General features: G+C 39.4%; 1 protein-coding gene and 1 long non-coding RNA gene across 51 annotated transcripts in view; one reads left to right on the top strand and one right to left on the bottom strand.

Moving 5' to 3' along the window:
- The window catches only part of ANK2 (ankyrin 2), a 607,793-nt gene that overhangs the window by 487,700 nt on the left and 105,931 nt on the right, over positions 1 to 14,162 (top strand). For all 50 annotated transcript variants that reach the window (XM_084973140.1, XM_084973126.1, XM_084973116.1 and 47 more), the window contains 4 exons: positions 4,591 to 4,788; positions 8,412 to 8,510; positions 9,048 to 9,146; positions 13,650 to 13,847. In XM_084973140.1, the coding sequence (XP_084829266.1) occupies positions 4,591 to 4,788; positions 8,412 to 8,510; positions 9,048 to 9,146; positions 13,650 to 13,847 (594 nt within the window). The remainder of the gene's footprint in view (positions 1 to 4,590; positions 4,789 to 8,411; positions 8,511 to 9,047; positions 9,147 to 13,649; positions 13,848 to 14,162) is intronic.
- LOC110261983 (uncharacterized) overlaps positions 1 to 14,162 on the bottom strand; it is a 59,449-nt gene that overhangs the window by 31,499 nt on the left and 13,788 nt on the right. The gene's annotated exons all lie outside the window — the stretch shown is intronic.

Genomic DNA, 14,162 nt, shown 5'->3' with positions numbered 1-14,162 from the left:
GCTATTAAAAAAAATTTCTGGGAGTTCCCGTCGTGGCGCAGGGGTTAACGAATCCGACTAGGAACTATGAGGTTGCGGGTTCGGTCCCTGCCCTTGCTCAGTGGGTTAACGATCCGGCGTTGCCATGAGCTGTGGTGTAGGTTGCAGACGCGGCTCGGATCCCGCGTTGCTGTGGCTCTGGCGTAGGCCGGTGGCTACAGCTCCGATTCGACCCCTAGCCTGGGAACTTCCATATGCCGCAGGAGCGGCCCAAGAAATAGCAACAACAACAACAAAAGACAAAAAGACAAAAAAAAAAAAAAAAAAAAAAAAAAGTCAAACCAACTAAAAAAAATATTGCCAAGACTGAGAACACAGAAAATAGTAATGAGCAACAGCATGGAGTACAGTATACATCCTCAAGAGAGCATAAATTCACTATAACAATATCCGAGGCAGGAGACAACACCATTTCTTGCAATCTTTCCTAAAAAAAAAAAAAAAAAAAAAAAAAAAAAAAATTTCTAGCCCGTCAATGCACCCAGAGTATCATGAACTAATTTTACCACAAATTGTAGTGTTCAGGTAAATATTTTGCAACCCATACTTGATAATAAAAAAGTTTCTCATTTCTCTCTCGAAATATAAAACAAAACTGCTTAATAATTTCTATTCAAATGATAACTTACTATTTTTCATGGAAATGTGCTCATTTTCATATATTGCTGCCAAGATTTTTTCTATGTTATTGATTTCACCTATTCTTATTATTATATTTTTGGATACCATTTGAAACCCTTCCCTTAGAAACTACTGGCTACTGACTCTTTCCTTTGAAATAACTGTAACATTTATGTACTTGTTTTTCTACATGCAAATTCCATCAGTTCTATTGTTTTATTTTTCTGTTGTAACAAATTTAGCCTCATGGTTTTACATATGTAAATAAACCTCTTTAACCTTTTATCTCTCCATATGTAAATATCAAATTCAGGCCATCCTTTGTTTTTATTTGTTTTCTCAACTCAAAACCTCTAAAATGCAACTGAAATTCCTTCTCTATAGCATCCTTCTGTGTGGACAGGAAAAACTACCACAGCCTTATAGAGTGGTGCTACCCAAGGGTCATTTTGCATAAAAGATCAGTGGGGGAGACTGTTGAAATGCAAATTAATTAACTCAGTAGGTCCGGGGCGGGGACCACATCGTGCGTTTCCAACAAACTCCCTGCCGCTTCCAGTGCTCCTGACCCTGGGATTGATTATATGTTGTGCAAGAAGTTTGAGTTTTTCTTTGTCACATGTTCTATTTTAAGTTATACTTTCACCATGAGTTTTTATTTCCATTTAACACTAGAATGTTTCCATGGAACTCCTGGGTGCAGTTAACATTTGTACAGTGGTTTTTAATTCATAAAGCATTTTGGCACAATTATTTTAGTCAACACTCAGAACAACCCTTGTAGGGTGGCTCACAGTCCTAACCTTTTTTGCTGACTTGCCTGAAGTCTTACATCGGAAAAGGATAAGAAAGAGAGTTCCTTTTTTTGTTCTGTATCTTTCTAGCTTTTCTCTGCTCGCCTCAGTATCTCCCATTTCCAGATGTAAAGAGAGCTCTTCTCCCTCCCATCCAACCAAACTTTTGGAACTGGATTCTAATAAGGCACCTTCTCCACCTGAGTGGATTACTACAGCCTAATACCATTACTCTACAATTCACTCTCTCCCAAAGGGGAAAGAGTAAAAAGTTGTACCCACCTACTCCACTGGTCTCCAAGGTCAAGATCTCCGGGTAGTCTGTATTCTCTATTGAGTTAAGAAATAACACCTCATGGTTATGTAATCATGAGGCTAAGTAATATTTTTGCCTACATCCTATATATAATGAAAGAAGAGTTGTACATTGCAATAATATCTCTCATTTAAAAGGAGCAGGCAGGAGTTCCTGTTGTGGCTCAGCAGGTTACAAACCCAACTAGTATCCATCCCTGGCCTCCAGCCTGGGAACTTACATATTTTGCTGGACAGACTGGGGAGCAGAGGCTGCAGGGGCATAAGTTCCTGGGTCAGCCAGTGTGCCTGTCCCCCTGGGCCCTGCTCTCAGGAAGGCCCTTTCTTCTCTAAAGTCCTCCATGGACATAACCCAGAGGGCCACTGGGACCTGCCCTTCTGGGAGCCCTCTTGCTTTCAGTGCCCGTGTCCTGTTGTCATAGTATGGGGGTCTGGCATTTGCCTTAGAGATTGAGCAGTCACAGCCCCGAGGCTTAAACTCATTTGAAACTTAACGCACTTGAAGCTTTAGTTAGCTGCCAGTAGATATGGTCCTTGGGAATCCTGTTAGCTGGTAATGAGTAGCAGAAATTTTATCAATTATTGGAACCTTGTCCCAGTCACTGCCACTTCTGTCTTTTGGTAAAGGGACAGGAGGCTCAGCAAGTCACCTAATTTCAGGAACCCGTAGTGCTCATAAGGCAAAGCTCAGGCTGTATCAGGCTGCGTCACAGTCAGGGATGCTTTATGATGAGAGAATTATTGCCCCCTTATATTTGGAAGAGGCCTGGGGATCAGGTGGCCTGCATTTTTTTCGTTTAATTCATCCCATGAATATTTTCCTCGGTGCTTCCCCAATGCTTTGCCTTGGATTAAAGTAGCTTTAGCTTGGGGTTGCAAATTCAACTTTTGCAGTTCAACAGGGAAATAATCACCCAACCTCCAAAGGTCTTATAATCTATGATTACAGGTAGAAAGACTTTCCTACCAAATTTATATGGTCTTCCCTTTTCAGATAGGATTGTACCAAAAATTGAAGAAAACGGGCAAGACAGCTTATTCCTTAACTTCTTATTTGTTTGTTTAAACAAATACATTAGCTCTATGGTCTGAGAACCAAGAAACACTGGTTAATAATTTAAGAGTTACTCGGCCACCACCAGTCAAGGATCGCCACTTCTCCCCTATGGAGTAAGGGATCCCCATTGCCCCAATTCTCCCCCTCACTCATTGAAAGGGTGTCAATCAAATTCTGCTGGGGAGAAGGCCAAGAACGGAAACCCAGAAACAAGAGACGTTCATGATAGCTGTCCTCAAGTTCTTTGGTCTTTTGCTTATTATCTGTTTGTTCTGCTGCCCATTTATTTTTGGAACTGTTAATTCTCTCCATTCCTCTCTTTTCTCCTCTGTATTTCAGAGAAAGTTTTCTTTTTAAAAGTGTTATATCTCCTTTCCTCTCTAGAGTCTCTTTGTCCTGTTATTTTTCTTGGTGGCCCCCATATTGTGTCTGTTTCTGTAGACTTTATAGGCAAAGAAATGTCTTCAGAATCCAGTGCCTGAATTCAAGTCCTGTTGGAATAGCTGAGGGACCTTGGACAATCCTAGAGAACTCGTTTAACTCCTCTTAAACTCTTTTCTCTGGAAAATGGTGGAATAATATATCTTATGCCTTCCTTTCAGTCTAAGATTTGTCGAATATTCATCATACATGAGGGAAATGTATAAAGTGCAATTTTTTTCTAAAATTCCACTTCTATTACTAAAATAATTGTCTTATTACTATTTATTAGTTCGCTCTCAAGACCCTGAAGTTCATACAGTGCAATTTCATCTCTTCCTCTAGCTCCCTCTTAATACTTTTTTCCTTACAACTTTGAGATGCTGCATTTATTTGAACAGTTCTTCCCTATTATCTTCCCCATTCATTTTTACCCTTGCAAACTGACCCCGCTTTTCCTCCCTCACCTTTGTGGGCAGGTTCTAAAGTTATTCCTCTTCTCATCACTAAGGTGACACACAATTTTCTTTTTCAGGAGAGTAGTTTGGCCTGGTTTTCTTAACCCTGAAAGCATTTTCCTGACCACGCAGTAGAGCCAGGTGATTTCTTGAGCCTCCTTGCACGTGTCCTTCCTCTCTGTTATTACACTAGCTATATCCTCTCTCTGTATTTTTAAATGAAAACCACTTGGCAAGTACTTAACCCCATTTGCTTCTTGCCAGACTTCCATTTCATCTTTGAAGCCCTGGATGCACGTCCCTGTCTGCAATGTTTCCTGAAACAGCCTTGTTAAAAGTCAGATGACAATATCTTCTTTATCCACAGTCTCTCCTTGAAGAAAATAACCAGCGTTTGTATCCTTGGCTTGCAGATTGGAGTAAGAACACAGTTTTCCCTGCATCCCTGGTTCTTTTTTTCTTGATACAGTTCCCAGAATAAATACTGTCTCTTGGTGAAAGCTTTTGGATGAGAATCTATGTCTTCGGACTTCTGGTCTAGATTTCTTTCTTATTCAGAACCACGGGCTGGTTATATTGAAACATAAACGAGGGCTGAAGCTTTAGTGAGTTGAGAAACATTTTGGCATACCCAGAAAACAATGATCAACAATGACATTCATGAAAGTCCCTACTTTTAAACCAATCTAAGGAAGATTTTTGTGACCAAACAGGTCATTCGATAACAAGATCTAAAATAAATTGTGGTCAGAGTAGCAATAATTTCCTTTTGGGTAGGGGTTCCTAGAGATTCCAAGATGCCATGATGAAACATCTGAATGATAGCTATTACCAGGAAAAATCTGGTCTGTCCTGGCACTAACTTTTTACTTGACTTGAGTTGTAGGAGGAACAGACACCTTTGCATATTGCCTCTCGCCTGGGTAAGACAGAAATTGTTCAGCTGCTTCTACAGCATATGGCTCATCCAGATGCAGCCACCACAAATGGGTACACACCACTGCACATCTCTGCCAGGGAAGGCCAGGTAGACGTGGCATCCGTCCTCCTGGAAGCAGGAGCAGCTCACTCCTTAGCTACCAAGGTAAGACAAGGGCTTCGTGCTCACGTGAAGCGGGAGGAGTCCTAGGTCTGTTCCTTCTGCTCTGCTCCACAGAGTGTCAACAAGCGCAGATCTCCTTTAGGCCTCTGACTTCTTTCTCTTTGAATATTTTAGATTCATTTTTGTAAATGACCAAAGGGGATTGTGAGATTACATATAATATCTTGAGTAAGGAATGTAGGATTCCATTCTTCTCATTAATGCCATTATTGTTTCTAGAATAACCATCTAGTACTTTAAAATAGTTCCCATAAATCAAGGGCTACTTTCTCTTCACTTCCCATTATAAAATCTATAATCTAGTCCCTAGAGGAAAAAAATAAAGTTCCCAAATATATTGAGCTAGTGTTACTAATGAGGGAGAGAAAATTTGCCTTTGATTAGCAATACTGTGTTTGATAAGAGTTCTGGCACCTCCTGGAAATTCACTTTATCTTGCTTTTTCCCTCCTGGTATCAGCTAGTATGGCCTTTCTGCCCCAATTAGAACTGGACTAGAGAATCACACTCTATCAGTTGTCATGTTCATCTAAACAAAGACTATACATCTCATGAAGAATTTTTCTTTTTCTTTTTCTTTTTTTGGTCTTTTGTCTTTTTAGGGCTGCACCCATGGCATATGGAGGTTCCCAGGCTAGGGGTCAAATCGGACCACACCACAGCCACAGCAATGCCAGATCCGAGCCGCATCTGCAACCTACACCACAGCTCACGGCAATGCCAATCCTTAACCCACTGAGCGAGGCCAGGGATTGAACCCACAACCTCATGGTTCCTAGTCAGATTTGTTTCCGCTGCACCACAACGGGAACTCTAAGAATTCTTCTTATGTTCAAATTTTTGTGCTGGGGCAGAGTTAATTTTTTTTCCACCTGTCACATTCTATTTGAGACCCACTCTTTGGATATGACTTAGAATAAAACATGAACACAGCTAGTTGGAGCAAAAGAAGTTGGACTGGTGCAGAAAAGAAGGAGAATAAGGCACATTACAGCCTACGACAAGTGAACTGTTTGTGGGGTGAAATAATTCCCAGAAAACAACAGTGATTCAGATTATTAAAGAGACCTTCCATTTGCTCATAATAAATAGGTGCAAATAGTGCACCTGGGTTGGGGGAAAGGAAGTTTGCAAACATGAACTAAAGTATTATGGCGGCTTCTGTCCTCTCCATGGTAGAAGCAGCCCACTAGCTGTTAGGACTTACCTTGTTGCCCGAGGCTGTAAAACAAGTTGGTAATTATTCAAATACTCAAATCCGAAGGGTAGAAAGGATCTTTAAAATCTTTTACTAAAAAAATCAGAAACTAAACAACAAACATGTAATTGATCCCTGAACAAACAAGGGAGTCACGGGCACTGACCCTTCCTGCAATTGAAAATCCTCATATAATTTATAGCCTGTCCGTCTATCCACAGTCCCTCTGTATCCTGGGTTCCTCCATATCCATGGTTCCACATCCTTGGATTCAACTAACTGCAGACTGTCTAGGACTGAAATATCTACTGTTGAAAAAACATCTGCATATAGCGGACCCCCCCCCCACCAGTTCAAACCTGTGTTGTTCAAGGGCCAACTTTATAATAATAATAATAATAATAACCCAAGAGAGACTGGGTGATTGTCTCACCAGATGAAGATGAAAAATAAATGAAATTCAGATATGTAAAATACAGAAATAGGGAATAAATAAAGCATAGTCTCTTGTCTTCCAAAGAAATTACAAATATATTGAAAGCATTGGTAAATTAGGACAGTTCAATGGAAGAAAATATTAAATAAAACAGATTCCAGTAGAACTGACTGCGTTTCTGAACAGTAGTTGACTCAGCATCATTAAAGCTATTTAGGTGTTTATAAATATCAGAGGGTAAATGAAATTCTGATGAGATTAACAGAGGGGAAAGAAGGAAAATGTGTGACTCAAGAGATGCTTTCCAACCTCAGTTTTATGTTTCTACATCAAAGATTCCATGTAGTTTTGTCTGATAATAGTTTCTAAATTTACAAAAGGCCTGGATCACTATTCCAGCAGGACTTTAAGGAGAAGACATTTTTCTCTTTCTTCCCACATAATTTGGCTTGAAGAACTCCATTTCATCCCAGGTGTCACCTCAATCATTGTTTGCACTGAGTGCAGGGAAGAGAGCAGTAACAACAAATGCTGGCTTAAATGGACTTTGTCTATTTGTCCCATACTTGGAAAAAGCAGATTTGCTTTTCTCCAAAATCTTAGTAATACCCTAATGTTCAAAAAGAAGCAAAAAGAAAAATGACATCTTAGCTGAAATTAATTTGTGCGGTGACACTATGAAAAAATAATATTGCTTCTTCGAATATTCTTTATTCTAATGAGGGTTTAATCTGGAGGATAAGCCATATCTTAGACCACTTAACCCAGGCATATTTACTATGTGTGTTTTGCTGTGTGTTCTGGTCAGCTTAAGAATTTTTCCACACCTGCTACAGCGCCAAAAGAGCATGTGGTTAGATTGTCTGGCCAAGAGGATGGATTTGAGATTGTGATGTAGGAACTGTGCCATCTTTGAGATCTGAGTCGAGCTAATTTATGGAGAGTGACATTGGTTAGGCACACAAGACACTGAATCTGTACATATAAACGTGTAGGAGAGCAGTCTTTTAAGCAAATTTTAAAGCTGTGATGTGTTTAAAAGTCTGGTATTAATCAGCTCAACATCATGCCAGAAGCAGAATGTATTTTCCACAAGGAGTTGGTCTTATACACAGTGTGGATCTTCTGGGAAAAGATATAAGTCAGACTGAGAGGTGCTTTTTAATGGTGAACACTTTCTGTTCTGTCCCCCATATATATTGCTTTTTCTGAAAAAATACAAATCGACTGAATCACAAATAATTAATTTATTTTTTACATGGCTACTGAAATACCCTAAACCTTAAATAAAGAAATCTGGAATTCAGGTGTTATAAAAAGATAGAGAATGGAATTCCCGTTGGAGTTCAGCGGTAATGAACCTTAATAGTATACATGACGATGCAGGTTCAATCCCTGGCTTTGCTCAGTGAGTTAAGGATCCGGTGTTGCCATGAGCTGTGGTGTACATCGCAGACACGGCTTGGATCCTGTGTGGCTGTGGCGTAGACCGGCAGATGCATCTCCAGTTCCACCCCTAGCCTGGGAACTTCCATATGCTGCAGCTGAGGCCCTAAAAAAAAAAAAAAAAAAAAAAAAAAAAAAAAAAAAAAAAAAAAGGATAGAGAAAAGATAAGGATTGGACAGAAGGTAGCTATCATCTCAATCCTATTAATTTTAAATAAAAGAAGTTTGTTTTTTTCCCACTCACAAATCAGAGCCATTTTCCTGCCACTAGTGGCTTGATAAATTCCATACCTATAAAATCAAATTTCATTCTCCAAGCTCCCAAAATAAAATTTCTTTTGTTCAGGTTTTTGCATGTTACGTTTTATTCTTTGTCCCAGTCCTTCTTTAAGGCTAACAAATTTAATGCTTCCAGTATTTTTCCCAAATGGAGAAACAGCATAGTTTAAGATGTTAACAAATAAAAAAGATTTTGCTAGGAGTCTCAAAGATCAGTACATTTTACTTTTGTTCTTCCCATTTGCAGAAGGGTTTTACCCCACTGCACGTAGCAGCCAAGTATGGAAGCCTGGATGTGGCAAAACTTCTCTTGCAACGCCGTGCTGCCGCAGACTCTGCGGGGAAGGTAAAAGTCTTCAGTTATACACTTTTGTGATATAATTCGGTCAAGTTGGAAGCTTGGAAGATCTGTTTTTCGAGATATTTGTCTTACTCTTCCTTGAAATGGATATGAATGTAACTGATGAAACTGCCAAGTAGAGAAGGTGGAGGTGTCTGTCTGAGCCCTGTCCACAGACACACTGATTCAGAAGGTGTTTTTAAAAAGCTGTGCCTCCAATGTGTGTTCTTGTCACAACAGGGCCCAGAACGTCTCTATATTAAGAAGAATCCTTATCAACGTTAATGTAGTAATTCTGACATAGTGTTTTAGACTTTAATTCATTGTAGAATCAAGATGCCCTGTGCGACTTGTAAGCTCAACTGATCATTTTCAGTTTTAGTTACATTTCTGATATGAAAATCATAAGGTATTTTTTTTTCCTATTGACTATATTAACTAATTAACATGGACTTAATCGATATTAGTTTCCATGCGTCCTTACAGCTTCAGGGCAGCTAATGCTCATTGATTAACGCTGAAACTTAAACACACCCTTTACAGAATGGCCTTACCCCGCTCCATGTTGCTGCTCATTATGACAACCAGAAGGTGGCACTGCTGTTGCTGGAGAAGGGTGCTTCCCCTCATGCCACTGCCAAGGTGAGGACCGCAGAAAGGGATTTGCACAAGCAGGGTGTGACTACTATCTGAGGGCACATGGGAATTGTGTTTTAAACACATGGTATTGATATAATGGCAACTAGTCCTGGTAATTGTAGCTTTTGGTGTTGCCTTTTCTTTTCTTTGTATTTCTGCTATTTGTATCCACAAAGCCTTTTAAGATTTTTTTAAAAAGTCAGAAAATAACAAAGAACCAGTAAAGATGACTCTTATGGCCAACACTCTGTTTTAGACATAAAACTATGAATTTTGAGAAATGAATGTAAGAAAAGCAGTTCAGGTTTTTTCCTTCTCCCTTATAAACAGAATTTCCTTCTCCCTTTTATTTGCTCATTCCTTCCAATTTCAGATTTTTCATGGTGCCATATGAAAGCCCCTTTGTTTGTTTCCTTGTCTTTTAAATGTTTCATTCATGTTAACACTAGCATACTTTCTTTTAAGTTCCTCGGCCAGAAATGCATTTTGTGGTGTATGTGTAGCACCGACTCATAAAACAGTTCCAACTAAGACTTGAACCTTTGGACAGAGTGTTTCCCAGCATTTGAGCTGCCTCTTTAGTACACTGAAAATATACATGAATGTCATATATCACATAAAGTCATCATTCATCTTTGACATATTCATTCAGCAAACATATATTAAGAACATGTCAGAGTTTATTAAAAAAGAAAAAAACATCACAGTGGGAAAATATTCACGCTATATTAGATGATATAATAAAGCAACAACTGTTACCATTATATGCCAAACACTGTGCCTAGCACTTTACATGCGGTGTCTCATTTAATCCCATGATAATCCCATGAGATTAGTATTATAATAATTTCTATTTTCCAAATGAGGAAAGTGATATTTATATAGGTTGATCTATTTGTCCAAAGTCACATGACTAATAATTGATAGCACTAGGATTTGACCTCAGGTGAGCTGAGTTTTGAGCCAGAACTCAAAACCACTAGGTCTACTCTGTCCCAAAGCAGTAGAGGTAGAATTCTTCCACTTCTATCATATAAATATGTACACATATACTCACATGTCTACTTAAATCATACACGTTACACATATACAATAAAATGGAATACTCTGTGTAAAAGTATATCTGTATAATGACAACTATTTTGTATACGTTATACATAATAAAATATTACAAATATAACTTTATACCCATACTTACATATATACCTGTATATCGCTATCTGCATATATATATATATATATATATATATATATATATATATTTATATTTTTTTTTTGCTTTTAAGGGCCGCACATGCAGCATATGGAAGTTCCCAGTCTAGAGGTCAAATCAGAGTTGTAGCTGCTGGCCTATGCCACAGCCACAGCAATGCCAGATCCCAGCCATGTCTGCAATCTACACCACAGCTCACAGCAACGCTGGATCCTTAACCCACTGAGAAAGGCCAGGGATTGAACCTGCAACCTCGTGGATACTAGTAGGGTTTATTACCTCTGAGCCATGACAGGAACTCCTATCTATATTTTTTAATTGGTACAAATATACAGCTTAAAATAAAATATTTAGACTATCAAAAGTGGAGGGCAAATTTTGTAACTGCACATACAGCTCTTATTCCTTCATAACTCTTTCTCTATATTATCATCAATTCTACATTTGTTTTATGTCTTCCTACTGGATGGTAATCCTCTTGAGAACAGTAATCATATCATATTCATTTGCGTATTACTGAGGCGTCTCATACAGTATTATGTGGGTTCTCAATGAATTTGAATAAAAGAATAGAGACCGTACAACACTTTCAATGGAATAAAAAATATCTGCTCATTTAACATGCTAGTATTTTTTCCATTAACTTTCCAGGTTGACCATTTTGAACAAAGATATGAAAGACTCATCAATACCCAACACAGCACTATTTGTACCCTTAATATGCATAACGAAGGAACTGCAGCAAAACTCTAACGCGCATGGTTTCCTTCCATAAGGGATTCTCAATCTACCAGGGAGAGAAGACCTAAATTGTAAAATAACTTGTATGAGTTTCCTAAAGAGACAAATGTAGCCTTGATTTCTAGTCTTACTAGAAATCAAGAGTGGTTCTTACTCTTCGGCACACGCTAAGAGAGTCCAGAAAACTAGGCAGAGCATCCTCTACTCTAGGGTCCACAGCAGGGTGGGTTCAGGAGGCTCCTTTAGTGTCCTCCACTCATCTGCCCCAGCTGGTCCATGAGCATGTGTCCCCCAACTCTGGGGCTGCTCCAATTGGCTCCACTTTTGACTCTCTTTTCCCTACAGTTCCTCCCCCACCCCCCAACACACAGAGTCCCTTGGATCCTAGAACTTCTTTGCTTCTTTCTACCACAGTCCAGAATCCTTTCTGAGTCCTCACTGGGGTTTTTGTTGTAGTTATGGTTATTTGGTTTTTAAAGATTTGATTCTATGTGGAGTAGGAAGGTTCCTCAGACCTGCAGGTTGAGTATCTGCTGGGCAGTCAGACTTCTTTATTGCTAAAATTTAACCCTCTCATTGATGATCTCTTATGTTTTTTTGTTAAAACCTCCCTGTCCCACTCCCTTTACCTAACCTTAGTAGGTTTACTGATACCTTGCTTAACCTTGGTAAAACCTTGCTACAGGGATGGGGGGAGGTGGTCTAAAGAAAACCTATTGTTGCAAAAAGAAATATTGAAACTTATAGGATCCACAAAAAGCTATGTGCCCTTTTATTCAGTAGAGCCCATGGTCAAAGTACAATGTTCAAGGACCTATGATCAGACACTGAAAAACTTTTCAAGAAAAGCTGCTGAATTTCCTGAGCAGCTTAAAGAGCAATATCATGCCTCTGAACTGAAAATGCTTATTTTGGCTTGGAGAAATGAAGACAGAGTGGGTAGGTAATGTACCCACATTTGAGGATCAAGATTTCATGACAACACCTAAGGGCATTTAAATTCTCAAAACTGTTTTTTATTTTGTGATACACTTTGCAGTTAGACCTCAGGGAATAACATGACCTAAAATTCTTCTTAGAGTCTCACAAGAAGCACTTGATCCATACTCTCTCTTTCCCTTTAGTGTGTCACAGTTAATGGCAAAGCCACTGTTTTTCATTTCTATCATACATTTTTCATGGAAAATTCTACCAGACTTTATAAAGAAAAGAAAAGGAAACAATATAGGTTCCAGATTTACACTCGTTCCAGATTTTTGTTTCTTTCTTTGTTCTTTTAACCAGCTATGGGGTTTAAAGTTTGGCTCTTGTAAGCAAAGCATGAATTCCTCTGGTCTTCTCCACTAACTCCCACATAAAACTAGTAGCCCCAAGGGAGTTCTCTTGTGGCACAGTGGGGATCTACTATTGTCACTGCAGCAGCTTGGGTCACTGTTGTGGGGCGGGTTTGATCCACGTGCCTTAGGCGCGGCCAAAAACAAAAAACAAAAACAAAAAAAAACTAGTAGCCTCATTTTTCTACTTTTGAGCTGACAGTTTATCAAGAGGAAGGTGAAATCCAAGATTTTCATTGACCGCATGATTACTATAAGCCAATTTTGTTGTTTAATATCTTTTCCCACCAGAATGCAACCCTTTAAAGACAGGGATCGGTCTTGTCCATCTCTGTATCCATACCCTAGCACACATGTGCTAGGTACTTACTAAATAGCTGTTGAACGAGTGAAAAGTACAATCCAACCAGGAACACGTTAGTAGGGGTGTTATAACAAGATCATAGCAAGAACTGCATTTCATTCTGTGCTATTCAAACGATATCTGAAGTGTGAAATTTAGTTCCAGGAAGCGCCATTCAAGAGCTAAACCGATAAACTAGAATCAGTCCAGAACAGGTCATCTTTAATGGAGAGAGGTCTAGAAATGGAGCTTCTATCAGGAATAGTTAAAGGAAAGGAATATTTAGCCTGGGAAAGAGAAGACCTCTTAGAGTAGTAAGGTCTACTCTAAGAAGACCTTAGAGTACATCACCTCTAAGTACTTCATGGACAGTCATGTAGAAAAGGAATCTGGCTTCCTGCTCTTCAGGAGCAGCATTATGAGGGAGAGATTTTTATTTATTTTATTTTATTTTGGCTGCACCCTAGGCATATGGACATTCCCAGGTCAGGGACTGAACCCAAGCCACAGCTGCAACATATACCAGATCCTTCTAACCCACTGTGTGAGGGCCAGCGATCGAACCTGTGCCACTGTGGGAAACAATGCTGATCCTTAACCTACTGAGCCGAAGTGGAAACTCAGGGGGAGATTTTATGCCTTGGGACTTTTGTGTGTACATCTGTCTTGCATCTGTGTAGAATGGAGTGTTTTGTGCAAAGATTTGGGTGTTGTTGGATGGAAACTTATAATGGGGCAAGAATTTGGATTTATTATAAGTACTCACTTTTCGTGTTTCTGTTGATTAGAGATCCTTATTTCCTTCAGATATATATCAGGACAATTGCTAAGCTTACAATATAGATGTATTTCATTATTATTATTATTATTTTTAGAATGGCTACACTCCTTTACATATTGCTGCCAAGAAGAATCAAATGCAGATAGCTTCCACACTGCTGAACTATGGAGCAGAGACAAACATCGTGACCAAGCAAGGGGTGACTCCGCTCCATCTGGCCTCACAGGAGGGGCACACAGATATGGTCACCTTGCTTCTGGATAAGGGAGCCAACATCCACATGTCAACCAAGGTATTCCAATTTTGCCTCTTGCTTCAGAGAAGAGTCTTTTGAATAAATGTAAATAGAAAGCAAGCAAAGATAACTTGGAACAAAAAAGGGGCATGTGTTAAAGAGGAACAGAAGTATCTTATAGAATTCAAGAAAAGCAAAGGAGCCAAGCCTTGTGAGGGATGGGAAAACTACAAGGAAGCAAGGGGTGAGACTCACAGACACTGCCTGCAGAACCGCATATTTGCATCTTTACTTTTCCCTGCCCTCCCCACTTATAGGTGCCTCTGGTTCTGCTTCCTCTGCTTCTCTGTATATGTGACCCAAGAGGTGACC

The sequence above is a fragment of the Sus scrofa genome, chromosome 8, assembly GCF_054392235.1.
Source record: "Sus scrofa isolate SSC_HxYL_T2T_F1_AM1 chromosome 8, Sscrofa_HxYL_maternal_Yorkshire_Landrace_v2.0, whole genome shotgun sequence".
Lineage (NCBI taxonomy): Eukaryota > Metazoa > Chordata > Mammalia > Artiodactyla > Suidae > Sus > Sus scrofa.
This window is presented reverse-complemented; position numbering and strand designations above follow the sequence as displayed.